A 26,665-nucleotide genomic window follows, 5' to 3' on the forward strand; every position below is an offset into this window, starting at 1 on the left:
TTGGAAGTTTATTTACAACACTATTTACATGGTTTGTAGTCAACATACAAGATCGATCGGGCGGCGAATTGCATTGCGTATCTGACAACCCGCCGGAGAACTTTGAATGCCCGAGGGGTCTCTGCATTTATGGAGTCGGATTACGGATTAAGGAGTTGGAGTAGTATAGTTGGCCTTTACTCTGAGTATTCCGAGGACACTGTACTCAGTAGATTAGTTTTACCTGCCTATCCACCATTTAATCTTCACTGTCAGTCAGTGTAGGGCCGAGCAAGTTTAAATATATGTTCTAGTATAGGCTATATTTCCACCTTGTAATGCCACTGTTGATTTATTTTTTAATTAATTGTTTATAAGAGAGCATTCGTTTTTTAACAGGTTTTATGTTATATATCTGCTTGTTTTAAAAATATATAACACTGCTACAGGAATGTTTGAGAAGGAAATCGAGTCAGTCGACCTGATAAACTGCTGAATCTGAACTAACTCGTATTCGAGATTGACGTGTTCTAATGCATTTTTAGTCAATGAAATGTTGACACAACTACATATTTAACCATTTAATTAACCATTGAAAATTTAGGGGAAGCCGAGCTTCCCTTGCAGCCTTAGAGAAATCGCCACTGCCTTGAAGTCTTACTTTAGTTTCACTATTCAGCCCTCAGTGTGGGCGTCAGCACTGAGGGCTGGTAGTTTATTGACTACCTTTTCTTATCACTTCATCCGTTTTGGTTATGTGCCCTGACGGCACATAAACGATGGAACTTAAACGATGTGAGGCAATCAGCTGTTGTTCAAAGCTCTTCCTCATTTGATCTGTCTGAGGAGACCAGCAGCTCAGTCTTTACTCTCAATACCTTCAGAACCCTGTTAATGTTCTGTCTACCTTCTAAACACTTCTCTGTGATTTTGATGAACACCCAAATCTCTTTATTCCCTCCTTTCTTTGCATTTGTGCTTCTATATTTCCATTCTACACAGCACACGTTTCATCACGGAGAAGATAAGGTACTGTTTCCTGAATTTGTGTTTTCTTCAGATGACTGGTGATGTATTCTTACTAAATTAATGTATTCTTACTAAATGTATCTGTTTCCAGTCCAAGTTCAGTGTTTCCAAGGTTGTGGTGTTAAAGAGATGCTGATTTCAGTGAGATAATCTGTTTAATGAAGGAGTATGGGTCAGAACATCAATGTTTCACCATGTTGAGGCCGTTTATGTACGGATCATTTGGTCCAGGAACCAGACAGAACTGTTTGTTTGTATTGTAGACTTTTACTTTGTTGGGAGGTCCGTTTGGTAAGTTGTGGACTTTTATTGTGGAGTTTCATTGGTAACATTGGTTAATGATGGATTATAAATGTCGGATCTAAAGGGAAATTAATAATTGTCCATAATTAAATGAACGTGTTAGAAGCATAGTGATATAGCATCACAAACACACTCCAAAGAGTGTGTGTGTGTTTGATCTAGACATAGAGTGTGACAGAGTGTGTAGCCCTAGAGAGAGTCAGTAGTCTACGTTTACATGAGTCACACACTGATAATTTGTGATCTAGATTGTAGACATAGAGCAGTGGCTCCCAACCTTTTGCATACCCACATCCAGGGCTGGAATTTCAGGTATAATATGAGTGACAGCCAATGTAAAGTCGTTGTGCACCTCCAGTCTGTTGCGCGCTTTTGTTTTGATGGCGACTAAAGTGCGCTGAATGGCAAAAATGCATTTGCGAATTAATGGGACTGACCTGTCCCATTAAGCTCCACCCTTAGAACGCAGATGAGCCAATGAAATTCCAGCCTCAACTATACTTATCGGCTAGGACAACTCCGTTGAAAATAACAAGGAGAAGGCATAATATAATTCAATGGTGGATTTATGTTGTTTGTGGGAAAAAATAAATAAACATGGTCAAACGATGTGCTTGGGGTACAGTCGGTATCCTGAGAGGCTGCAGAATGGGGTATATTTCATCCCTTTTCCAAAGCCTCAACGGGATAAGAGAGAGTTTGTAATATGTATCAGACTGTGCAGCAGGCCAGAATACCAACCAAATTCTAGCTTGTTACCTTCTGTATGTATTTTAAAGTTTTGAGTATACCCCTCCATAGCGTAATGAAGTCCCTTTGGATTGATCCTGGAAGAAATTAAATCCTTTTAGCCTCAAACTTCTCCAAAACCTGCTTTGATTTACTGTCAGCTGACATTTTTCCATATGTTTTTGTTATCGAGTCTGGTTTGTTTTTCCGAGTTCATCATGGTAACGACGGGTGGCTTGACTTAGCGATAGGTCAATAGAAGGCTATTTTCAATCGCGGGGCCCGTGAGATCTAAAATAGTTCTTTCAATCTCGGATGAGCACTGCTGCTGCATTTGCTTCATTCTGAAATTGCGGCTACATTTGCTACCTTTAACTCCTAACACTTCACGGTCTGCGGGTGGTATACTGAGGTGCGCAACTGTTTTATTTGCAGAGGTCTTTCATGATTCGTGACATGAAGGGGGTTCCCTGGTCTGTCAATATCTCCTCGGGAATGCCCACCTGGGAGAACACCATGGTGCGCAGTGGAATGCCTTAGGGGTACCTAGTGGCATAATCCAGTATCACCAGGATGTATTGGTGCCCTCGGCTGCTCTTGGGTAGTGTTCCCACCAGGTCCATGGCGATCCTGCTGAAAGGACCTGAAATAATGGGTATGGGAATTAATGGACCATGGAAATGTGGTGTTGTTGCCACCTGTTGGCACTCCGGGCAACTGCGGCAGTAATCCTCCACTGCCCTCTTTACCCCCGGCCAGTGGAATCTTGCCTTGATCCAGTCCAGGGTCTTCTCCACCCCTAGATGAGCCCCAAGAAGGTGGGAGTGTGCCAGCTGCAGGACTGATTGAAGAAAGAGACGGGGCACCAACAGCAACTCTACACATTCGTCATTCCTCTTTGTGACCTGATGCAAAAATTTGTTTTTAATGGCAAAATTAGGGTATGTGATCAGTCTTACCTCCTCGATGGCCTTCCCGTCCACCCCGGTCACCTGCTGGAGAGCACTCATCAGGTTGGGATCCTCCAGTTGGGCCGTTCTGAACCTTCCCGATAATGAGGCAGGCTCTGGCGTCGCCTCGTGGTCCATCAGGAACAGATCGCCCATACTCGCCTCCCCTGTCTCCTGTTCTGTGTCCCCTGAGTCACTTTCCGATAGAGGATCAGTTGACCCCTGTGGGTCCACCTCGTGTAAGCCACACATCCGGATATCTCTCCTATCGGCCCTCGCCCTTCTCCGGTGTCCTCTTTTCTTAAGGTTCCCCCGATTTCCCCCCTCTCCGGCTATACTGGCCCAGAGTTGGCTGAACAGTGGGGAGTCCCTCCGGATAAGAACAGGCACAGGCAGGTTTGGGACGACTCCCACTGGTCCTGTGTATTGCCCCTTTGTGGTCTGTAGGTGAAGGAGGGTAGTGGGGTAGTTCTTAGTCTCACCGTGTATGCATGTTACTGCCATGGTGTCCGCCAAGCTCGGGAACTGGGCGAAGTCCGGTAGGATCAGGGTCACCATACTCACGGAGTCCAACATGTTGTGTCTCTTCCGTTTGCCTTTACCGGAGTGACTGGGGTAGGACCACTTTCCTCAGCCCAGAACCAGCGTAGTATCTCCTTTTTCAGCCCTTCGTAGTTAGACGCCTGTTCGTCCATCAGGTGCTGATACGCCTTCTGTGCTGTGCCTGTCAGGAAAGGTGTGAGTAGGCTGGCCCATTGTTCCGGATCCCCATTCTCCCGAACCGCCGTCCTCTCAAAGGTCTGGAGGTATGCCTCTATATCGTCAGTCTCTGTCTGGATTAAAATAAACCTGCTGGGGCAGGGCGGGAAGCTGTAGCATCTGAAGCCACGCCGCCATGTCAGGCTGCCAGCACTCCCATCAGCTCCCGGGTTGTAGCCTGTTGCGCAATGCTTCCATTGTTGTCCCTGTGTTGGTCTATCTATTTAACTTGGTTTGGCTACAAGCACGCATTCTCCACCACGTGTAGCGGGCCAATGGGTGTGGGGTTTCCACGCAACGAAGTTAAATAGACACAGCGACACATAAGTAAATAGTCTTCACCAGGGTTGGAAAAAGGGTAATCCAGAGTCCGTAGTCCGTAGTCCGTGTCCAGGGGTCGTCACCGGGAGGGTCCTCGCACAAAGCGGTCGGTACGCACGTTATCGATAAAGTTCCAGGTCTCTCGCTCTCTTACTCTCTTGGCCGTACAAGGTTCACAGACACTCACGAAGATGCTCTCTGTAGTAGGCCAGCCCCATGTGGTTGCACGCTCTCCCTTTCATCCCCAAGCACTCCTGCCTATTGCTCCTCAGGCTTGCATTGTTAAGGGAAGAGGTCCATGTAAGGCTTGGGGGTGGAGCCAGCGTGCTGCCACATATTTCCCTTCAATCACAGTATCGTAAAAGTTATTAAGTAAATAAGGTTGCATTCAGGTGTTAATTGTGCTCACCATTTGTATGATACATGCCTATTTTGTGTGTTGTGTATTAATGTCTCATTGAAGACCCAGTCTCTGCTACTGTCAGTGTGTTCTTTACACAGACCTTGTGAGGTTTGTGTGTGTGAGAGATAGATGAGATGTTCCTTGTATACCACATAACATCATAGTTAATAATTGGGTTGCCTTTAGATGTGTATTCGTGTATTTGCCGTTGCAGAAGTATATGATAATCGGTTTTCTGGCAACATACGTTTCGGGAGTTTCTTTGGTTGATGGCTGGTTTTTAGTCTATAGTCAGGCTGGAAATTGCCAATCCGATCTGGCAACACATGCTAGCTACACAAACAATATGCCATGTGAAAGCTGGGACTCAAAGGAGTCCAACGATATGAGACTCATCATTTTGTGAGCATATTTCGATGAACTTGATGTGAAGGAATAAGGTCAATAACATACCTTTCCAAGATACTACCACATACACACAAAGACACATACACACACAAACACACACACACACGCACACACGCAAGCACACACACACACAGATCAGCTATTCTATATGTTTTATATCAAATGTATTCAAACTTGATGAGCTATTTGTTTGACTCTTGGTGGATTGCATGTTCACATTGTTTACTCCATTTAACATTTCTTCACGTCTTAAACTATGTGGCTTTACTCAACCTCACTTTGCACTGCAGCACTCACCGCATATTCTGCAGGAAATGCATTTTCTAGTTTGCTCCCCTCTGCAAATATAGACTTGGTTGTGACGTTAACAGGTTGTGAATGCTTGCACGTGATTGTATGTGGGAGGCAGTGAGTGAGAGCCTGCGAGTGCACAGCTCAGGCTGGCCGGATGGTGCATCAAGGAACTTTTTAAAAGCAATATTGTTAGCCCGCAGTAATGAGCCCGGCGGCCCCGAAACGTTAGCGAACCACCGGTAATCCTCCCGATAACCACTCCGCCACTGGAGTGTGATAGAGTGTGCAGCTCTAGACAGAGAAATTGATGTGTATACACGTATGAGTGTGTGTAGGTCCAACAGGAGGATGATAGGAAGTCTTCACTGGAGTCACTTCACGTTCAGTACTTAGAATAGTACTTAAAATAGAATCCACAGAAACAATATATAGTTGTGTTTGTATCCAGGTCTCCAGTCTACTATGGATGAAGAGAGAGAGGAGGGGGGTCATACCTCTAAAACCACTCTGTCTGGGGAACATGGCCGCCAGAGCAAAGCTAAGGGGTCACTCTTCCCAATGAAGAGGGACAAGAGTAAAAGTCCTCCAGTGAACTTTAAAGATGCACGCCCCTCCAGAGAGGAAGGGTAAGTATTTGTCAAATATTATAAAGACACACCATCCATCAAACATCCATAAATCCTGGTTCTTGTTTTTCTAGAAGAGTCCAGCCAGAGAGAGCAGACTCTCCTGGACCCAGCTGTGTCTCCATGAAGAGTGACCACTCTATGGGTTGTCCAACTGACTTTAAAGATGGACGCCCCTCCAGTGAGGAAGGGTAAGGATTTGTCAAAGATTATAAAAGTACAGCATCTATCAACCACCCATAAATCCTGATTCTTGTTTTTTTAGAAGGAGCCAGCAGAGGGCAGACTCCCCTGGACCAAGCTGTGTCTCCATGAAGAGTGACCATTCTATGGGTCGTCCACCTGACCTTAAAGACGGACGCCCCTCCAGTGAGGAGAGGTAGGAGTTTTAAACAGTCGAACAAGAAGACCAGTTGCTTGTGTGCGAACTACTATTTAAAAGTCAGGAAATATTTAGTTAAAAAGATCCATTGTGTGTGTGTGTGTGTGTGTGTGTGTGTGAGTGTGTGTGTGCGCATGTGTGTGCGTTCTCTCCACAGGCGACTCCAGGAGAGGTCAAAGGTTACCATTGCTCTATCTGCACAGCAGCATCAAACAGAGCTGATCAAGGTGTGCAAATGAAAAACTACATTTGAATTCAGCTCTAAACAGGGGTGACCTAAGGGGGGGGGGGGGTAGTATAGTCAGGGCCGTGTCTAACGAATGGGCTGACCGGGCTGTAGCCCCAGGCCTCGCCGCTAGGGGGGCCTCCGGTCGCTGAAGGTCAAATGACAAAAATCCATAAAAAAAAACGAGCGAAAATGCCGGGCCAAAGGAAACACGAGAGCGGAGCAAAAAAACGAAAATTAGATGAAATAAAAAAGGAAAGAGCGAAAGAATTATTACAGAAAACACCCAAATTAACCAACATGTGGAGGAGTAATCAGCCCGCTGTAGCAGCTACCACCAACAAAAATACAACTGTCAGTGACGGAGAGCAGCCAACCACCGCTAGCCAACTAACCAGCCCAACTAGCCAGTCTGCTAGCAATAGTGCTACAATCTCTGAGGAAACAAGGGATGGAGAAGAAGCAGTGGGTAATGTAGCAGATGAGCCTGTTGATTCTGAGGCTGGGGCGAAAACAGATATATCAACAGACATTGCCTGCTGGGGAGAAGTTAATGAGGGGACGCAAAGCTATTGGGTCGGAAAGGGAATTGAAGCACCTACACAATGTCAACATAAAGATGACGATTTTTCGGCTTCTAAAAGGAGCTATAAAAATCAGAAGCGATGTCTGAGCAAAACATTGTTCTGTCGCTCGCTCAGAAATGGAGAGAAGGTGGCAAGAGAATGGGTGTCTTACTCCCCATCTACTGGAAATGTGTTTTGTTTTTTTTGCAAACTATTCAGTAACGATTCGTCCGCTTTCACGCACGGATTCTCTGATTGGAAACACTCAGTTGACCGAGTCGAGATGCACAAAGCGGGTCAGCCCCACAGAAAGGCTGTTCTTACTTGGCTTGCGCGCACCCAGGTGCGTGGGATCGACGCGGGCCTGCAGGATCAACTGAAAGATGAGGCGAATTACTGGAAGGAGGTATTGAGGAGAGTTGTGGCCGTGATAAAATTTCTGTCAGAGCGTGGGCTCGCTTTCAGGGGAGAAAATGAAACACTGGGCTCAGTGCACAACGGCAATTATTTGGGCATCTTAGAGTTGCTGGCCAAGTTTGACCCTTTTTTGGATGAACACTTAAAACGTTTTGGAAACAAGGGGCGGGGGACACCCTCATATTTGTCATCGACTGTATGCACTGAGTTTATTGCACTCATGGGCCAGCGAGTACAATCAGAGATAATAATGCAGCTTCGACACGCAAAGTATTTTTCACTTATTGTGGATTCTACACCGGATTTGAGTCACACTGACCAACTAACATTTGTGGTGCGTTACGTGTCTCAGGAGGGCAAGATCTTTGAGAGATTTTTGAAATTTCTGCCCATTTTTAGCCATACAGGCGAGTCCCTTTTTGACTCAGTCACAGGTGCGCTGCAGGACATGCACATAGACATTAAAAATTGCAGGGGACAGTGCTATGACAACGCGTCTAACATGGCAGGTGCATACAAGGGATTGCGTGCCCGAATTCAGGAAATAAACCCACTTGCTGATTGGATTCCATGCGCGGCCCACTCCCTGAACCTTGTTGGGGTCTGTAGTGTGGATTGTTGCCGTGACGCCAGCTCTTTTTTTAGGCTAGTTCAATCCATCTTCACTTTTTTCTCAGCTTCGCCTAGCCGCTGGAAAATATTGATGGATGGACTGGAGTCTAACGAGAACAAGCGCATGGAGATGGTCAAGGGACTTTCATCGACGCGATGGGCAGCACACGCCCGGGCTACAAAAGCTCTCCGTTTAAATTTCAAAAATATCCACGACACTTTAAACGAGATAGCAGAAGACGACCATCAGAAATCAGCCGCACGAGATGAGGCGAAGTCTCTAGCAAAAAAATTGAATAGATTCGAGACAGCATTCCTCGCCATCATATGGGATACCATGCTGCAAAGATTTGACATCACAAGCAGGGCCCTGCAGAAGGTGGAGTTGGACCTAGTTACTGCTGTGGAATTGCTCCAGTCCCTCATAGACTTTGTGTCCAATTTACGCTCCCAGTACAAACACTTGGAATCCCAGGCCAAATCACTATCACTGTCACAGCAGTACACTGTGACTCGACAGGTGAAGCGCACTACCCCGGCTGATGACACAGACGAACCAACCCTTGTGTCCAATGCGGGAGAAAATCGCTTTCGGGAGACATTCTTTGTCATCATAGACAAACTGATCAGTGCATTACAACAGAGACACGCAGTGTACAAAGAAACGTCCACCTACTTCGGATTTCTAACGCAACTGGACACATTGTCAGTGAAATACGCGAGAAAAGCGTCAACCTGCAGGCAAAATACCACGAAGACCTGGCTGATGATTTCCCAGATGAACTAGGACAGTTTTTGCATTTCGCAAAAGTCTCCACTGTAAACAGGCAGCCGATGAACCTACTGTCATTCATTCGAGAAAGGAATCTACAACAAGTTTTTCCAAATGTCGACATAGCACTGCGGATCTACCTTACGTTGCCTGTCAGCAATGCCAGCGGGGAGAGGTCATTTTCCAAACTTGGAATTATCAAGAACAGGCTGAGAACGACAATGTTGGAGGAGAAACTTAACAATCTGACTTTAATGTCAATTGAGCACGACATGCTGGCCCAAATGGACTTTGAGGAGCTCATTAATGATTTCGCACGGAAGAAGAGCAGAAGACGGACCTTCTGAAGTCCCTTGGTGAGTCATGTTTGCCGCGGCGGCCTCCTCTATATGACCCAGCCCCATTAATGTGTAAAATAGTTTTAGCTTGTTTGTGTGCACATTTCAAACAGCTCACCCCAAATATGTTGCATCGTACATTCCTGCCTGTCTTCTTGCTTGGGGTTTGTTGTGCGTAACCGGACATGTAGCCTACCAGGGCGTTACTCCCGGAGTAAATTAACCATTCAATGCCCAAACCGTTTGAGCCATAGCCGGGGCCTTCATTGACCTTTGTTTAATAGCCTACAATAGGCCCTACATTGTTTTATAGTTTTTGATGAGTTTACAAAAACAGGATGCATTTCTATAAATTAAGTAACTTTCAAAAAACAGTTCATTTATGTTGTCTGGGCCTAACTTGCTGTACTTGATAGCAAATGCATTGTAGGGCCTATTACTTTTTCTGTAATGATTTGCCAAAGTCACCGAATCACCAATTTCATACTTTCTTTTTTCCTACATTTTCAAGTAGGCCAATTCAGATACATTTTGTTTCCCCATCCTCATTCTGTCAGCTTTGTCAACACTACTGCAATTATAATAAAGCTACCCTTGAATTGAAATGAATTTAATTAAATTGAAATCATTTTACCAGTTCACTTTAAATAGTCTGTCATAGATTGGTAGGCCTACTGTGTACGCTGATGTGTTAGTGGGTTTGTGTGAGGTCATGCGTCAGAACATCATGATATGAAGGGCCTCACCCGGGTAATTAGCCCCGGGCCTCAGAAAGTGTTAATCCGGCCCTGAGTATAGTCTATATATTTCACCTCTCTCTCTCTTTATTGCATGGTTCAGTCTTGCGTGGATCCATTATTCAGCACAGAGTCTTCCACTCTGTGAACTTATAAGCAGAAAGAAGGAGAGTAGTTTGACACGTCGTCATTGAGATATAAGTCGGGGTATCAGAAACAAAAAGCTGAGAGGGAGGAAAAGGGCCAACATTTGGTCACCCAGTTTATCCAAAGAAAGGTTTTTATTTATTCACCTTCCTGTGGTGCTCATTAACATGGAGCTACCTAGTGAATCATACAAATCAATCAAATAGTTCTTGATCAAACATTAAATTCATAAATAACAATCAATAAATGAGGGAGACGGGTGGATGAACCGGGAAGTCTGTTTACTGAGACCTTTTTTTCTACTTTATTTTTTTAACTACTTTTAACTATACAGCCAGGGTAGGTCTGTGAATACTGACCCCTAGTGGTAAGAAGGGTATGAAGTGGTCTGTGTCGTTTCTGTGACATTTTAATAAGGTGTTTAGACTTAGAGCCAGAGCGGCATTACTGGCTTCTGACAGACTTTGGAAACATCTTCACCAAAATTGAAAATACCACTGAATTTCATTGAATTTCTCAAAACTGTTTTTGAGGAAAGCCTTTTTGCCCGAAACAACAGTAATGAGAGATCCCACTCATGTACCTCTGGCATTCATACATCAATGGTCAATGACAGCAGGCTAAGTATTGGGTTATTAGCACCAGCTAGCAGTCTATCAATTTATGGGTGGTCAAATGTGTAGGCTGGTGGGAGGGCTAGGTTGGAGGCCCAATATATTCTTTCATAGGGCCCACTATCTCTAGAGGTGCCCCTGCTCTACATGAGCATTAAAAGCATATCTTGTGCTTCCCTCTTTAGACCAGCGAGACGTTAATCTAGGACAGATGCTTCTGATGTCCTCAGTTGGTTCCGAATAGTTAAAGTTCTCCTTGATGTTTGTTCTGTTCCAGAGAGCTGAGGAGAATGCACACACTTTTCTAGACAAGGAGCTGAAGAAGCTCTGGAGAGATCTCTTCTCAGATTACCCGCAATGCTCAGAGAGTCAGAGGGAGGAGGGTGGTGAGAATGAGGAGCAGAGGAGGCGCGCCATAAAGGGAGTGGCAGACATCACAAAGTTCTGCCTGATGGAGATGAACCAGGAGGAACTGGCCGACAAACTGGGGAGTGGTAAGATACTCATATATAGGTTGAATGGTTTGATCCAGATATGTAGGGTTATTGTGGTGGTATCAGGTTAAATGGTTTGATTCAGATATATAGGGTTATTGTTGGGGTATCGGGTTGATTAGTTTGATCCAGATATGTAGGGTTATTGTTGGGGTATCGGGTTGATTAGTTTGATCCAGATATGTAGGGTCATTGTGGGGGTATCAGGTTGAATGGTTTGATCCAGATATGTAGAGTTATTGTGGCAGTATCAGGTTAAAGAATGTTAAACATTAAACTGCAGATCAACAGCAGAATAACTCAGTGGAAGAGATTCACCCTATCTTGTTGTATCAGGTTAGCAAGGCACTGATACCACTGATACAACAATAGTGCTAGTAACAACATTATAAGATCCATATAAAGTAGAATTTATAATACTTTTTTTCTTTACCCCAGTAATATTGCTTTGAAATATGTATGGCATTTGTCTTCTGGTTTGTGATTGAGGAGCTGTTGATGTCCAGTCAAGTCTCCTCAAGTCTCATCTGAAGAAGAAGTTCCAGTGTGTGTTTGAGGGATTCGCTAGAGCAGGGGAGCAGAGACCTCTGAATGAGATCTATACAGAGCTCCTCATCACAGAGAGAGGCAGTGGAGAGGTCAACAAGGAACATGAGGTCAGACTGATTGAAAAGGCTTCCAGGAAGTCAGTCAATAAGGAAACACCAATCAGATGTGAAGACATATTTAAACCCTTACCTGGAAAAGATAAACCAATCAGAACAATAATGACAACCGGAGTGGCTGGCATTGGTAAAACCTTCTTAACACACAAGTTCACTCTGGACTGGGCTGAAGGCAAAGCAAACCAAGACATAGACTTCACATTTCTCCTCACTTTCAGAGAGCTGAATTTACTGAAAGGGAAAGAGTTTAGCTTAGTGGAACTTCTTAATCAGTTTTCTGTTGAAAGCAAAGAAACAGGAATCTACAGGTACGACCATGACCAAGTAGTCTTCATCTTGGATGGTCTGGATGAGTGTCGACTTCCTCTGGACTTCCAGAAGAACCTGATCTGGACTGATGTCACAGAGCCGACCTCAGTGGACGTACTGCTGACAAACATCATCAGGGGAGTCCTGCTTCCTTCTGCTCGCATCTGGATAACCACACGCCCTGCAGCAGCCAACCAAATCCCTGCTGAGTGTGTTGACATGGTGGCAGAGGTGAGAGGGTTCAACGACTCACAGAAGGAGGAGTACTTCAGCAAGAGATTCAGAGAGGGGACATTGGCCAGCACAATCATCTCTCACGTCAAGAAATCTCGAAGCCTCCACATCATGTGTCACATCCCAGTCTTCTGTTGGATCACTGCAACAGTTCTGGAGGACTTCTTCAAAACATCCCAGAGAGGAGAAGAGGAGCCCAAGACCGTGACTCAGATGTACAGCCACTTCCTGAGGGTTCAGTCCACACAGGGGGACAGGAAGTATCGTGAAAGAGCTGAAACAGATCCACACTGGAGTTCAGAGAGCACGGAGATCATTGTTTCTCTGGGGAAACTGGCTTTTAACCAGCTGGAGAAAGGCAACCTGATCTTCTACGAGGCAGACTTAGCAGAGTGTGACATCGATATCAGAGCAGCCTCAATGTACTCAGGAGTGTTCACCCAGATCTTTAAAGAGGAGTGTGTGCTGTACCAGGACAAGGTGTTCTGCTTTGTCCATCTGAGCATCCAGGAGTATCTGGCTGCCCTTTATGTCTTTCTGTCCTACATCAACACTGGTGTCAATCTGATCTCAGAAGAACAGCCAACCTCCAGGGAAGTTGAAATCCTCCTCCTCTACCAGAGTGCGGTGGACAAGGCCTTACAGAGTGAGAACGGACACCTGGACATGTTCCTCCGCTTCCTCCTGGGCCTCTCTCTAGATACCAATCAGATGATCCTCCAACATCTGCTGAGACCAAGAGAAAGTACATTGCTGGGCAATCTGACTAAAAAAGTTCTGCCGGGACAGACAAGAAGAAGGTCACAGGGCAATACCCAAATAGTCCATTACATCAAGAAGAAGATAGATGGAGATCTCTCTCAAGAGAGAAGCATCAATCTGTTCCACTGTCTGAATGAGCTGAACGACCGTTCTCTAGTGGAGGACATCCAACTATACCTGACATCAGGAAGTATCTCCACAGAACCTCTCTCCTCTGCTCAGTGGTCAGCTCTAGTCTTCATCTTACTGACATCAGAAGAGGAGCTGGACGTGTTTTACCTGAAGAAATACTCTGTTTCTGAGGAGGGTCTTCTGGGGCTGCTGCCAGTGATCAAAGCCTCCAAAACATCTCTGTAGGTTCACTAATAAATTGTATTACAAACACACAACACAATATACATACTACAATAAAAGTAATATTATGATACAGTTTTCAGAACTACAAAACAACTGTTGCGAGTATTGTTGTTAGTATCAACATTTTACAGCTAATATATAACTAACATTTAAAGATATCATGTATAATCATTTGTTAAACTATAGGAAAAGTCTAATAAAACATTTAATCACGGTTCCTAACATGTTCGGTTTATTGTGCGTGCAGACTGAATGGCTGTAAGCTGTCAGAGAGATGCTGTGAAGCTCTGGCCTCAGTTCTCAGCTCCAACTCCTCTAGTCTGACAGAGCTGGATCTGAGTTCCAATGATCTTCGGGATTCAGGAGTGAAGAAGCTCTGTGCTGGACTGGGGAGTCCACACTGTTCGCTGGAAACTCTCAGGTCAGTTTTACTCAAAGTGCAAACAGTAACACGACAAGGTTCCATTTCAGAGGACTTTTAACTACTGCCACCTGGTTTGAGAATTGCTCCTAGATGACGTCAAACTATATCAGCTAATAACTCAGTACCTTTGATGACCACATTTATTAGAGTGGTGCCATGGGACACATTACAACTTGTTGTTTATGTGGATGTCAAAATGAAAAGTTGAAAAGCAATCCCAATGTTGCCATTGCAACTTTTCAATTATAAACACAAAATATAAATATAACCGCAAGCGGTGAACGGGGTCTGAGCAAAATTAAAAGTCAAGAGCACACTAATGGAAGATATATAAATATAATATATAACTGTCATATTTAAGGAAAGATGTTCCACTTATAAACCCGAACTGCAGCCTCATTCACATGGTTAAAATGTCTATTGATAAGCACACAACATCCAGAAAACTCAAAGCACACATTTCTCAAGTGAATTAAGGCTTTCTTCAAAGCATATACCTAAAGAATCTTTGAAATTCTTGGGAATGAAACATTTGTAGTCAAGAACACTAACGGAAGAAATATAAATATGACATAATTATGATGGAAAAATGGTTAATGAAGAAGTTCCCCTTAATGCCCCTTTGCAGGCCGATCCTTGGAAACTAATGAGCCAGAATGTTGATTGCCTGATGAATTTCAGGTGCTGTTCAATGTTGTGTATCTTAAATGAGCTGCAATGGCAGAATGAAATGTTCAGCTTGTTCGTAATGCTCTAATCAGGATTTGGACTCTCAACTTAAGGATCCCCGGTACACAGCATTATCCCGTTGAGCCACTGACATTCCTGAACTGAACGACGCCTCATTCACATTGTGAAAATGTCGATTGATAAGCACACAACATCAAGAAAACTCCAAGCGTACATTTCAGAAAATAATTAAGGGCTTTCTTAAAAGAGTACAGATCTGGAAATGTGCACAGTTAATGGTATCCACCTAATGATAGCTGTAAGGTAGTTATACAATAACAAAATGGTCATATAGGCCAAATGGGTTGAGCCTGCGGTTGTTTGGCTTTTCTATGAAATTGTGGGAAAAGTAAACATTTTCAGAGCAGAAGACCAGGGTTAAAAAGATGCATCTAATTTTAGAGATTGATGAAAGAATTTTGAGTCCAGGTCAAACTAGTAAGGAGAAATAAGGCTAGTTCATATTTGTTTTAAATAGCGCCACCTTTGGGTGCAGTACCACAATTTGGGTTTATGGGTATTGGGGGGTATTGGTATCCACCTAATAATAGTCGTATGTTTTTTTTATACAATAACAAAATGGTCATATAAGAAAAATGGGCTTACTGCTCCAACTCTATTGGCCAATATTTCTCAAATGGAACTAAATAAAACAAATTCTGTTCCACGATTTTTGTGAGGCTTGGTCTAAAGATTTTATGTGGCGATTTTGGTCCATTTTTGATTATTTTTGTAGCCTGTGAATCTTTTTATCATGTTTAGCTTTAATATGAAATTGTGGGAAAAGTAAACATTTTTAGGGCATAAGACCCAGGTATTGTCAATGCATCTGATTGTAGAGATTAATATTCTGAAAGAATTTTGAGCCCAGGTCAATCTGGTGAGGAGAAATAAGCCTAATTCATGATTTTTTACAATAGTACCACCTTTGGGTGCAGTACCACACATTTGGGTTTATGGGTAGTGGGGGTTATTGGTAACCATACCTGAAAATCTCAAGAGTTTTCAATTTACGGTAAAGGCTGCAGTTTGACTTTTACAGAATTTGAGGGAAAAAGAATACGTTACAGAAACAATAGGGGACCTTCGCTGCTCGGACCCCTAATGATAGTGCCCTCTCACAATTCCCTGTTAATGGTACAGTGGTAGTTGAAGGTGACATATTATACCACCAGGTTTGAGTGATTTGCCGTTACAAGCCGTTTCAAGTGGGCGTGTCCACTTAGATGTGTGACGGCTAGATGAGCAACGTTTGCTACAGTCCACTTGGTAGGCTGGTAAACTGATCTATCCAGCACACATATGATGTCAGTAGAGGCCGATTTTCAAAACGGCTTATAACAGCTAATCACACTCACACCCGGTGGTATAATATGTCACCTTTAAAGAAGTCGCAGTATTTGCATCCATCAAAGGTTATTGGTCTAAATAAACTAAATGTATAATTTTCAACAACTCACCAATTTCTATTTTTAGTTGCCATGACTGTAATTGTTTACATATATTCTTTGTATGTATATATTATCAATTGAAGACATTAAATACAGAAGGTCAAACATTTTAAGATATAGAAATACAAAACAATATGTAGAAATACAGAACATAAAACGACTTAATATGTAGAAATACAGAACATAAAATGATTGAATATGTAGAAATAGAAAACATAAAACGATTGAATATGTAGAAATACAGAACATAAAAGGATTGAATATGAGGAAATACAGAGGAACATAAAACGTTTGAATATGTAGAAAAACAGAGTAACATAAAATGATTTAATATGTAGAAATACAGAACATAAAACAATGGAAAATGTAGAAATACAGAGCAACATAAAACGATTGAATACATAGGAATACAGAAAAACATAAAACGATTGAATACGTAGGAATACAGAAAAACATAAAACAATTGATTATGTAGGAATACAGAACCCCAGAGGGGTTTATTAGTCGTCCTTCATTTTGAAGCCCCGTAAAAGTGTCTGAAGACAGGAAGGGCAAGTGCACTTAGTGTTTTAATATTTTTTAAATGTGCTCAAGCAATATGATTGGATTTAAAACTCAAAAATAAAATATTAATTAATGAATCAATAGTCTGACAGAAGGAAGCATTTGGACTGATAGAGATAATGAAATGTAGGGAGGGAAACCATTTTAATTGCATTTACACGCCCACTCAGTCAGTGAAGCATTCAGCGAGTTGAAGGCCCAACTTGGCTCCGCAGCCCTCTGCTTCATTAGGTCTGACTCTGTTCACACGGAGTTCAGCATCCCTACAAGGCCATCAGGCCGCTGCTGAAGGAAGTTTGAATGTCCACAGTCATCTCCTTGAGCTCACTTCCCTGATCCCTGACAGCAGCGAGGAGAGCTGAGGTGCTTGCGTCACTGGTCGTACTCTCCTCCAGTGTTGGCCCCATGGCGAACCTGTGCTGTTTGTAAGCTACACCATGTTTCTCCTGTGAGCTAGTTGGATCTTTTAAGCACTTTTAATCTCAGTTCCTAACATGTTCTGTTTGTTTGTGAAGGCTGAATGGCTGTGATCTTTCAGAGGAATGCTGTGAAGCTCTGGCCTTAGCTCTCAGCTCCAACTCCTCTAGTCTGAGAGAGCTGGACCTGAGTAACAATGATCTGAAGGATTCAGGAGTGGAGCTGCTCTCTGCTGGACTGGGGAGTACACACTGTACACTGGAAACTCTCAGGTCAGTTTTATTCAATGGCAAATAGTTCAATATCAGAAGACATTTAGAATAACTACTGCCCTTGGTTGGAGAATTACTCCTACATGACGTCAAACTATAGCCATGTCCTTTGCCTTTTCGCCGCATTTGTATATCAGGAAATTCGACCCTGAGGGTGATTCATACTTATTCACACTTGATGCTTTATATGTGTGAAAGCAGCTTATATCAGCTAATAACTCAGTACCTTTGATGACCACATTTATTAGAGAGGTGCCATTGGAAATATTACATCTTGTTGTTTATGTGGGATGTGAAAATTTTAACTTGCAAAGTAAACCCAAAGTTACCATTGCAACGTCTCAATCGTAAACACAAAATATAATAATAGTCAGTGTTGTACCTGAACGCGTTCATTGAACGATAATTCATGAACTCGTTCATATTTTGGGCGAACGTGAACTGAACGTACTGTATTACTGCCTTAAGAACGTTACTGGGAACTCGTTCATTCTTGTGTCTGTGAAAGGCACGCTCACTCGGTTTAACGTCGTTCAATAGGGGGATTATTTGTTTATCAACAAGGCGGATGCACGCGCAGAATGATCGCAAAAATAAAATTTGTTTGACCGGTTGCCATGGTCATCTGCGTATGGTTAATTTGCAGTTGCGGTGTTGCCAGCTTACTGTTACATTAAACTGTGATCAGAAAAGGCGGTTACATGAAAAATTCAAATTATAAATATGTACACTTTATGTTGAATGTATAGACCGTCGCGATTCCCATTGAAACGAATGGCGCGGTGATTATTCTTCAAAATGAGAGCTCGTAAATTGTGAAAAATTAATTAAACTTTAATCAGACAACACAGTTATATGCTATAGACCCTAGAGTATCTGTGGTATAAAGGCTGGACATTTCGAATTATAAATATGTACAATCCATAACGTTAGCTCTCTGGCTGATAGCTCAGCGGAGTAGAATACTCATAGAATCATTGTTTGTTGGCAGGAAACGGAAAGAGGTGCTGTTTACGTTTGGTTGTAGTCTTTTGACTCGGTTCTCTGACCCAACAGTAGGGCTAGAAACGAGCGAAAAGACTACAACCATACGTGAACACTCCCCCTTTCCGTTTCCGGCCAACGAGCAATGAGTCTTCCAACAGAAATCAATGGGATGTACAAAATGCGCTAAATGTGCAATAAAACACGATAGAAACTGTATTTCACTACGATTCTAGATTCAACCACTCTATTTCATCCTAGACAAACCAGAAAAGGGGCTCAATGTTCAAAATACCGGAAAATATAATAGCTCACAGCAACATATTGAAAAAAAAGTTGCAACTATGAACTAGTTTATTTTTGGAACTATGAACGTTTAACTGAATTAGTTCATACATACTAGCATAAAACTGTAACAACAGTATTGTTGTTAGTATCAACATTTTACACCTAACATATAACTAATGTTTTAAGATCTACTGTATACTTTTTTTTTTATCTATCAGAAAAGTCTAATAAAACATTAAATGAGGGTTCCTAAAATGTTCTGTTTATTTTGTGTGAAGGCTTAATGGCTGTCATCTGTCAGAGAGATGCTGTGAAGCTCTGGCCTCAGTTCTCAGCTCCAGCTTCTCTAGTCTGAGAAAGCTGGACCTGAGTAACAATGATCTGCAGGATTCAGGAGTGAAGCTGCTCTCTGCTGGACTGGGGAGTCCACACCATACACTGGAAACTCTCAGGTCAGTTTTACTTAATGTGCAAACCTTAACAGCAAAAGGATCTATATTAGAGTACAAAAAAAGTACAATCAAGACATGTAATGTACAGATTTACGTCCATAAAAGAAAAAATTATCACCCCTAAATAATATTTTTTTACAAAAATAACTGAACACATTTCTATTGCTGTTGCCATGACAGTACAAGTCGTACGTTATATTAGAACAGTTTACACTTCTTATTATTATTTTACTCATTCACATGTAGTCAGGTTTTTCTTTAAAGCTTATTATTAGCATTTAGAGATACATTTTTTAACTTTGGCTTAACTTCTCTTTTAATTAATGTTAAAGGCATAAACAAAGTAACATGTTCTGTTTATTTTGTGTGTGAAGGCTGAGTGGCTGTCATCTGTCAGAGAGATGCTGTGAAGCTCTGGCCTCAGTTCTCAGCTCCAACTCCTCTCGTCTGAGAGAGCTGGACCTGAGTACCAATGATCTGCAGGATTCAGGAGTGAAGCTGCTCTCTGCTGGACTGGGGAGTCCACACTGTACACTGGAAACTCTCAGGTCAGGGTTAAGGTTAAATGTGTCTTTGGGTTTGTTTAATAGTAAGGGATGATCCAGGACTAGGTGGGCTGTGATCTAAAAGAACAGACGACACCTTTCTCAGATCCCCGACAGATGCAGCATCACTATTTGTAGGCTAGGGTCACCGTGTCAGTTGACCACAAATTCGAGGATGAGAGGCCAGAGGAGGAACAGAACTTTAGAGGACGAGGATTTCAGAAAGAATTAAATTATTTGGTAGTTTGAAGGTCATTAGTGTAGACATGGTGATAAGGCTCTAGAAGTGCTGTGATCTAAATATAATTATTAAGCCTTTAGTCGTCCTTCATATGAACTGAATAATTTAATTAACCAGTTTACTTTTGTATGAAATATTCTCATCCAGATAGAATAAATAAACAGTGTGTTTGTGTCTGTGTGTGTGTGTGTGTGTGTGTGTGTGTTGTGTGTGTGTGTGTGTGTGTGTGTGTGTGTGTGTGTGTGTGTGTGTGTGTGTGTGTGTGTGTGTGTGTGTGTGTGTGTGTGTGTGTGTGTGTGTGTGTGTGTGTGTATCTGTGTAGGTTGTCTGGCTGCCTGATCACACAGGAAGGCTGTGCTTCTCTGGCCTCAGCTCTGAGCTCCAACCCCTCCCATCTGAGAGAGCTGGACCTGAGCTACAATCACCCAGGAGACTCAGGAGCTACGCTGCTCTCTGCTGGACTGGAGGATCCAGGCTGGAGACTGGACACTCTCAGGTATGGAGAGGACAGCTCACCACTCAGGGACAAAGTCTCCTACAAGGATTCAACCCGCTGCTAGATGAAGTGGTTTGAAAAGGCAGCTGTAACTCATGTTGTGTAGAAAGTGATGAGACAGCAGATGATGAAGGTGAATGTTTCAACATGCTGCTCTCACTTTGTTTACCCCCTAGTGTGGAGCACATTGGAGTGTGCAGGCTGAAACCAGCTCTAAAGAAGTGTAAGTGTCTGTTTGATTCTTTACAGCACACACTAACTATTGAGATGGAAAGTCCATCCACACAGCAGGAGGTGACGTCTGTTCATTCAGATCCTTCTGGGAATGAAGTTGATGACTGACATCATGAATCATACATTCATAAACATTTACATAATTGCTGCGATTATATCATGAGTGGTGATTGTACAACTTTAGACAAAAAAACAAAATTATCAGGATACTGTTAAAGGAGACATATTATGGTGTTTTCCCAACAAGTTAACATAGTATATGAGTTCCAGAAAACATATTTTTGAAGCTGTTTGCTTGAAATAGCTTTTAGGAAAAAGAATCTTGCCTACCGCAATTCCCCTCTGTTTCAGTCCCTTCAGAATGCGCTGTTTCTGGTGTCTGTAGCTTTAATGCAAATTAGATGCTGCCCATTGACTGTCTGAGAGCAACGGGGCCGCTGTCAGAGTGAACCACAGCATGGAGAAGTGATTGTAGCCATTTGCGGACTCCTGGAGCTCTATTTCTATATAATATAATAATAATAATAATAATATTATTATTATTATTATTATTATTATTATTATTATTATTATAGTATTATAGTATAGGTATTTATATAATATATCTAATATCACGGCCAAAAGCTATGTGCGCCTCGGATGATATTATGAATCATAAAGACTGAGTCTGACGTCTCTGGTACTTCCTTAGACCAGTATAGACTCGTAGTGGGGGTTATCTCGGCCATGGTTGAGAAGAATTGGGGGAAAGGAACTTTGGCCTTGACTCTCTGAAGTCCATGTTGAACCGCGACATGGAGGAGAAAGGGATTGTACTCTGGGAGCTGAGCTGCTGGACTGCCGCCGAGCTCCCCCCGCCAGACAGCCGAAGCTTCGTCGGCAGTCCGGCGGGGGGAGCTCGGCGGCAGTCCAGCAGCTACGGCCGAGAAAGGGATTGTACTCCCGGAGCTGAGCTGCCGGGCTGGCACCGAGCTCCCCCCGCCGGAGCTGCTCGTCCGCTGGTCCACAAAATCGTAGTTATGCTCTGATTGGAGGGGGGTGGGAGGTGAATTCAAATGTGCCCCCTTCCTACGTAGGAGGGGGCGCCGAAACTGACTCGCTCATGTGGTAACTGTAGGCGGGTTACTTTCAGAAATGCATATCTCACTCAAAAAATCATGTACAGACTTTTTTCAAAGTTTGTATGCGTGTGGGAGCTCAAGAGACCCAAAACAACACCCCAAATTCCAGGAAAAGTGTTGTTTTCATAATATGTCCCCTTTTATCATAATTACATGTCTATTTTATATTCAAAAACGATTCAATTATTTTATACTATTATCTTGTTGCTATTAGAATAATAATAATTATCATTCAGTTTAATTCTGGTTATTACATTAGATATAGCACACAATAATCATATTAACATGTTTTGAATGATGCATGTATTTCCTTTTAGATTTCGTGGTGATGCTGTTTATTTAAATAGTAATGATGATGATTATGATGAATAATGAATAATAATGTTTTAGCAGCCTAATCATGTCTGTTTCTCCCATCAGATGCCTGTGAACTCACACTGGACCCAAACACAGCCAACGAACGACTCTCTCTGTCTGAGGACAACAGAAGGGTGACGAAGGTTAAAGAGAAACAGTCGTATCCATATCAGAAAATTAGATTTCAATATTGGGCCCAGGTGTTGTGTGGAGAGGGTCTGACTGGCCGCTGTTACTGGGAGGTAGAGTGGAAAGGAGATGTTGATATAGGAGTGGCATACAGAGGAATCACAAGGAAAACAGTGGGTGGTTACAGCAAGCTTGGATTGAACAACAAGTCCTGGGTTTTATTTTGTCGTCATTATGGTTACGATGCCTGTCACAACGGTAGTCAAACAGCTATACGTCTCCCTCCTGCTCGCTCTAACAGAGTAGGAGTGTATCTGGACCGGCCTGCTGGCTCTCTGTCCTTCTACAGAGTATCCCCAGGTGGAGGAGGGTCCTCAGACACACTGATACTCCTCCACACCTTCCAGTCCACCTTCACCAAGGATGACCTCCTCCCTGGGTTTCGGTTAAATAAGTCTGGTTCCTCAGTGTCTCTGTGTCCAGGGGCAGACTGGCCACCGGCAGGATCGGGAGATTTCCCGAACGGCCGGACGATTTCACGCCGAGCAGGCTGGCGGTCATTTTTTAATAAAAAAAAAAAAAAGTAGTGAAATTCGTGACTTGGGCGGGCCTGCTTGATACTAGCAAACAGCGCGAAATGGAGCTCTGGCCTGCCGTTAAAACGGGGCCGATGTATTACTGTCAATTTAGAGGGGGGATAACTTTTAAACACAGTGTGGGGCAAAGTGAGCGGCCGAACGGCCCCTCCCAACTCGGACTGCTCTGCTTTGTGTCAAATCGGATTGGCTCAGCCTGACACACGGCCGGTGTGGGTACCGGATTGACTCGGCTGCCAGATCGACTCGGGGTCCTAGATGCGCAATAATGATGCACTTCCTGTAGACGCTGTCTTTTAAATGCGCGTTTCATTCATTCCCATGTTATTCCCAAGTATTGATGATCTCCTTTTGTTTTCTTATCTATGAATAATAATCTAATGTACAAAGATTGATCAGATAATATTTGTAGCTTTAGATTGATGGCTAACGTAAGCTAATAAACGTTAGAAGGGGGGGGGGGGCTTTCATCATTATAGGATTAGTTTTGTAGGTGATAATTACTTTAACATATGTGAAAACAAAAATATATGTGTAACCGAGCGTTTTATTGTTGCCTATACTTGGGTAATATATGAAAGAAGAATCGGTTAACTCCATTCACTGAACGGGGCGAGCCACTTTATTTCCAGCGCTCCCTACACAGTCAAAACAGCGACGCACACGCAGACACTTCCGGGGATTTGTCCGTTGGTTTGTGTCGATACGTCAAGTGTCGATACGTCATCTGTAAGCGCAGGACCCCGAGTCGATCTGGCCGCCGAGTCAATCTGGTACCCACACCAGGTCACTTACTTCCCGTTTGCCTCCCTCTGTGTGATCCAGATGCCTCGGACACCAGCCTTCCGAGTTGCAAGTCACTATTTGGAACCTTTTCACCCTTGATTTACCTTTCTATGCACTTGCAATTTTTAATATGTTGTACGTGGACAAAATTGCTTTTAAAATATTTCCCTTTGAACTTCACAAAATTCTAACAACGCGCACTTCCCAACATTGCCATGTAGTTGCAATGCACATATCCACGGGTAAGGATTAGTTTGTATTATTTTACACAGTGGCACAATTCTACACTCGCTATTCCCGCAGTCTCACTAAAGGCCTCTCCATCCCAAAGTCCCAGGCCAAATTGTTGTCCCAGTCCATCCCTGTCTATTTCATTGTAGCCACACAAACCCACACACATAGACAAACACACACACACACACACACACACACACACACACACACACACACACACACACACACACACACACACACACACAGCGTTCATGAATATATAAACACATACACAAACAAACACATATGAACATAGAAAATAACACACAGACAAACACACACAAATTGATCATGAATCTATATACACACAACCATAAAACACACACACAGACAAACACACACACATCGTTCATGGATCTAAACACACATCAGGTCTGTGTGCAGGTGGTAAGCAGCGGGTACATCAGTGTCTCTCGTGGTTAATCTCTCAGCCCTCTCTGTGTTCAGCTGGGCTGCTGAGCGTCAGATTAGAGGGGGCCGCTTGGGTCTGGGGGGTCCTCACAGTTCTGACGTTGTTGAGGACCAGCTGTTAGGGGGACGTTTGAATACCTGTGGACCCATGGACGTACCTGTAGTGCATCGGGTTGTTTAACAGCAGCTGTGGGTGCTCTGAGGGGTCAACTTGCTGAGGGGTCCACAACAGTGGAAATACAACTCTTTGTGTTTGATTTAAATACTCCACTGTACTCCAAATGCTGCATTTTATTTGGCTTCTGAAAGATTCAGCATAAACCATGAAAGGACTTTTAAGATCTTGCATTGAGTTAAGCAGGTTGTACAAAGATTTACATTCTAATGTAAAAAGTGTTTTAAATGTTGATTGATGATGAATAAATATAAAAACATTATTCAATATTTTGTATATTATCAGACATTAATCGTTTCCAAATAAAGGGCTCTGAAATGTATATTAAAGGTCCCATGGCATGCTACTTTATGGAGGCTTTAATATGGATATTAGTGGGCCCCTACCACGGTATTTGAAGACGTTCTCGAAATTCAGCCGTGGTGCAGAATTACAGCCACTACGAGCCAGTCGCACATTGAGCTTTCCCAAAACGCTTCGGTGTCTGTAGCTTTAATGCAAATGAGGTGGAGAGAGGCGGGTCAAGGAGTAAACGTTGCTCATCTATCCGTCACACATCTAGGTGGACACGCCCACCTGTGATGTCATAAGGGACAGATTTCCAAAACGGCTTGTAACGGCTAATCAACCCGCACCTGGTGACATGTCATGGGACCCTAAACATTCTAAGCAAATGAGCCTTCAGTTGCGGCCTTGTGTGGCAACTGACTAGAAGGCTTATTTGCATTACATTTAAGCAGCACGCACCACGAATGAACTTCCCTTTATGAAGTTGAACTTTGTCTGCATGTTTGATTAAAAGTTTCGAACCATTGCACTCTGCTGACACACTGTGTCAAGTGTCTAGTTTTTAGTTATGATCCTCTCTAATGCGCCTCCACACGACCCGTCACGCGAGTATGTTTTTTTAAAAGTTGTATAGGCCTACCCTTTAGAAAATATATGCATGTGCGGGTGCACTGCGCGCGCGTTCATGAATGCACGTTCATGTTTGCCTCCCTGGTGAGCTTGGCTAGGAACCGCTACTGACTCTATCCCTTACCTGCTCCGTAATCACATATATCAGTATTCACTGTCCATCCCTTAACTGCTCCTTAATCACACATATCAGTATTCACTGTATATCCCCTACCTGCTCCTTAATGACACATATCAGTATTCACTGTATATCCCCTACCTGCTCCTTAACGACACATATCAGTATTCACTGTATATCTCTTACCTGCTCCTTAATCTTATATATAAGTATTCACTGTCTATCCCTTACCTGCTCCTTAATCACATATATGTGTGTGTGTGTGTGTGTGTGTGTGTGTGTGTGTGTGTGTGTGTGTGTGTGTGTGTGTGTGTGTGTGTGTGTGTGTGTGTGTGTGTGTGTCTGGAGAGGCAGGGAGGTGCTGGTGTTGTCTGCTCAGACTCCACCCTGTCTCCTCAGCCTACTGTAGGCAGAGCGTCTGTGGAGAGGCAGGGAGACGCCGGTGTTGTCTACTCAGACATCTCCCTGTCTCCTCCGCCTTATTTTGATGTGGGTCTGAAACATGAAATATAGGCCAAAGTTCGTGTCTCTGACACTGCAGGAAGAGCTCCTGTTGCGTAACCAAGCCGGGAAACCCTCTCACAGGGGAGAGATTTGGGTGTTGTTGTACGTGGTATTCTCAGGGAATTCTTTATTTTATAGTGAGAATAAATTAAATAAAACAATGTTGTGTTACTAAGCACAAGTATTTTATTTCCTTGATCCACAGCGTGCAAACTTAAAAAAAATCCTATTTATCCAACAAGGTGAAATTTCTTGTGGAAGATGATGCTAGCTTTCAGCTTAATGACATTTTGTGAGTTCACATTATTCTGAATCTATAATCCAACGTGTGTGTGTTTGTGTGTGTGTGTGTGTGTGTGCGCCACCTTGCCTTGGTACCTTTCTGAACACCTTCCGGTAAAAGGTGAAACAATATGAGGAATGGAAAAACAAGAGAAGAATCCAACCCAACGAGATGGATGATTTAACAAAGAGATAATGGAGGGAATAACCCGGCCTATAGAAACATAACCCCTTATAAATGACTAGATTACATCACTGTCTGCTCTCCTTTACTGGTGTTTATAATCTTTAATGCTATAAAACCAGAAACAGTTGCAGCCATGTAGATGACCCAAATTTTCCTTTTGGGTCACATTATAATCGTTGCCGTGTTGTTCGTGTCTGCTTCTGAATGATAAATGGAAATCAAATTGTACACTTCTATGTCAACAAGTATGGAATCATGGTGTTTGTGTGTGTGTGTGT

General features: G+C 43.0%; 1 protein-coding gene across 8 annotated transcripts; it reads left to right on the forward strand.

Annotated features, from left to right (window-relative positions):
* Window positions 1-754: 754 nt before the first annotated feature.
* On the forward strand, window positions 755-25,206 carry LOC307088398 (NLR family CARD domain-containing protein 3-like). Of its 8 annotated transcripts, none has more exons than XM_079754272.1 (14): window positions 755-1,008; window positions 5,624-5,801; window positions 5,879-5,992; window positions 6,067-6,180; window positions 6,341-6,410; window positions 10,890-11,106; window positions 11,596-13,429; window positions 13,681-13,854; window positions 17,117-17,290; window positions 18,841-19,014; window positions 19,389-19,562; window positions 20,123-20,296; window positions 20,473-20,519; window positions 22,072-25,206. In XM_079754272.1, the coding sequence occupies exons 2-14, from the start codon at window positions 5,638-5,640 to the stop codon at window positions 22,722-22,724; spliced, it is 4,083 nt and encodes a 1,360-aa protein (XP_079610398.1). In that variant the 5' UTR covers window positions 755-1,008; window positions 5,624-5,637; the 3' UTR covers window positions 22,725-25,206. The 8 variants fall into 8 exon arrangements, with proteins under 8 accessions (XP_079610398.1, XP_079610399.1, XP_079610400.1 ...); XM_079754273.1 differs by having other exon boundaries at window positions 6,070-6,180; XM_079754269.1 differs by having other exon boundaries at window positions 756-1,008; window positions 5,876-5,992.
* The last annotated feature ends 1,459 nt before the right edge of the window (window positions 25,207-26,665 follow it).

The sequence above is a fragment of the Pollachius pollachius genome (genome assembly GCF_949987615.1).
Source record: "Pollachius pollachius genome assembly, chromosome: 17".
Lineage (NCBI taxonomy): Eukaryota > Metazoa > Chordata > Actinopteri > Gadiformes > Gadidae > Pollachius > Pollachius pollachius.

Excerpts from the sequence above, each read along its gene's own strand:
- LOC307088398 (XM_079754269.1), top strand. The coding sequence starts at position 5,638 with ATGGATGAAGAGAGAGAGGAGGGGGGTCATACCTCTAAAACCACTCTG. Across the intron at positions 17,291-18,840 it reads TGTACACTGGAAACTCTCAG|GCTTAATGGCTGTCATCTGT; the intron begins GTCAGTTTTATT and ends TTTTGTGTGAAG. Across the intron at positions 19,015-19,388 it reads CATACACTGGAAACTCTCAG|GCTGAGTGGCTGTCATCTGT; the intron begins GTCAGTTTTACT and ends TTGTGTGTGAAG.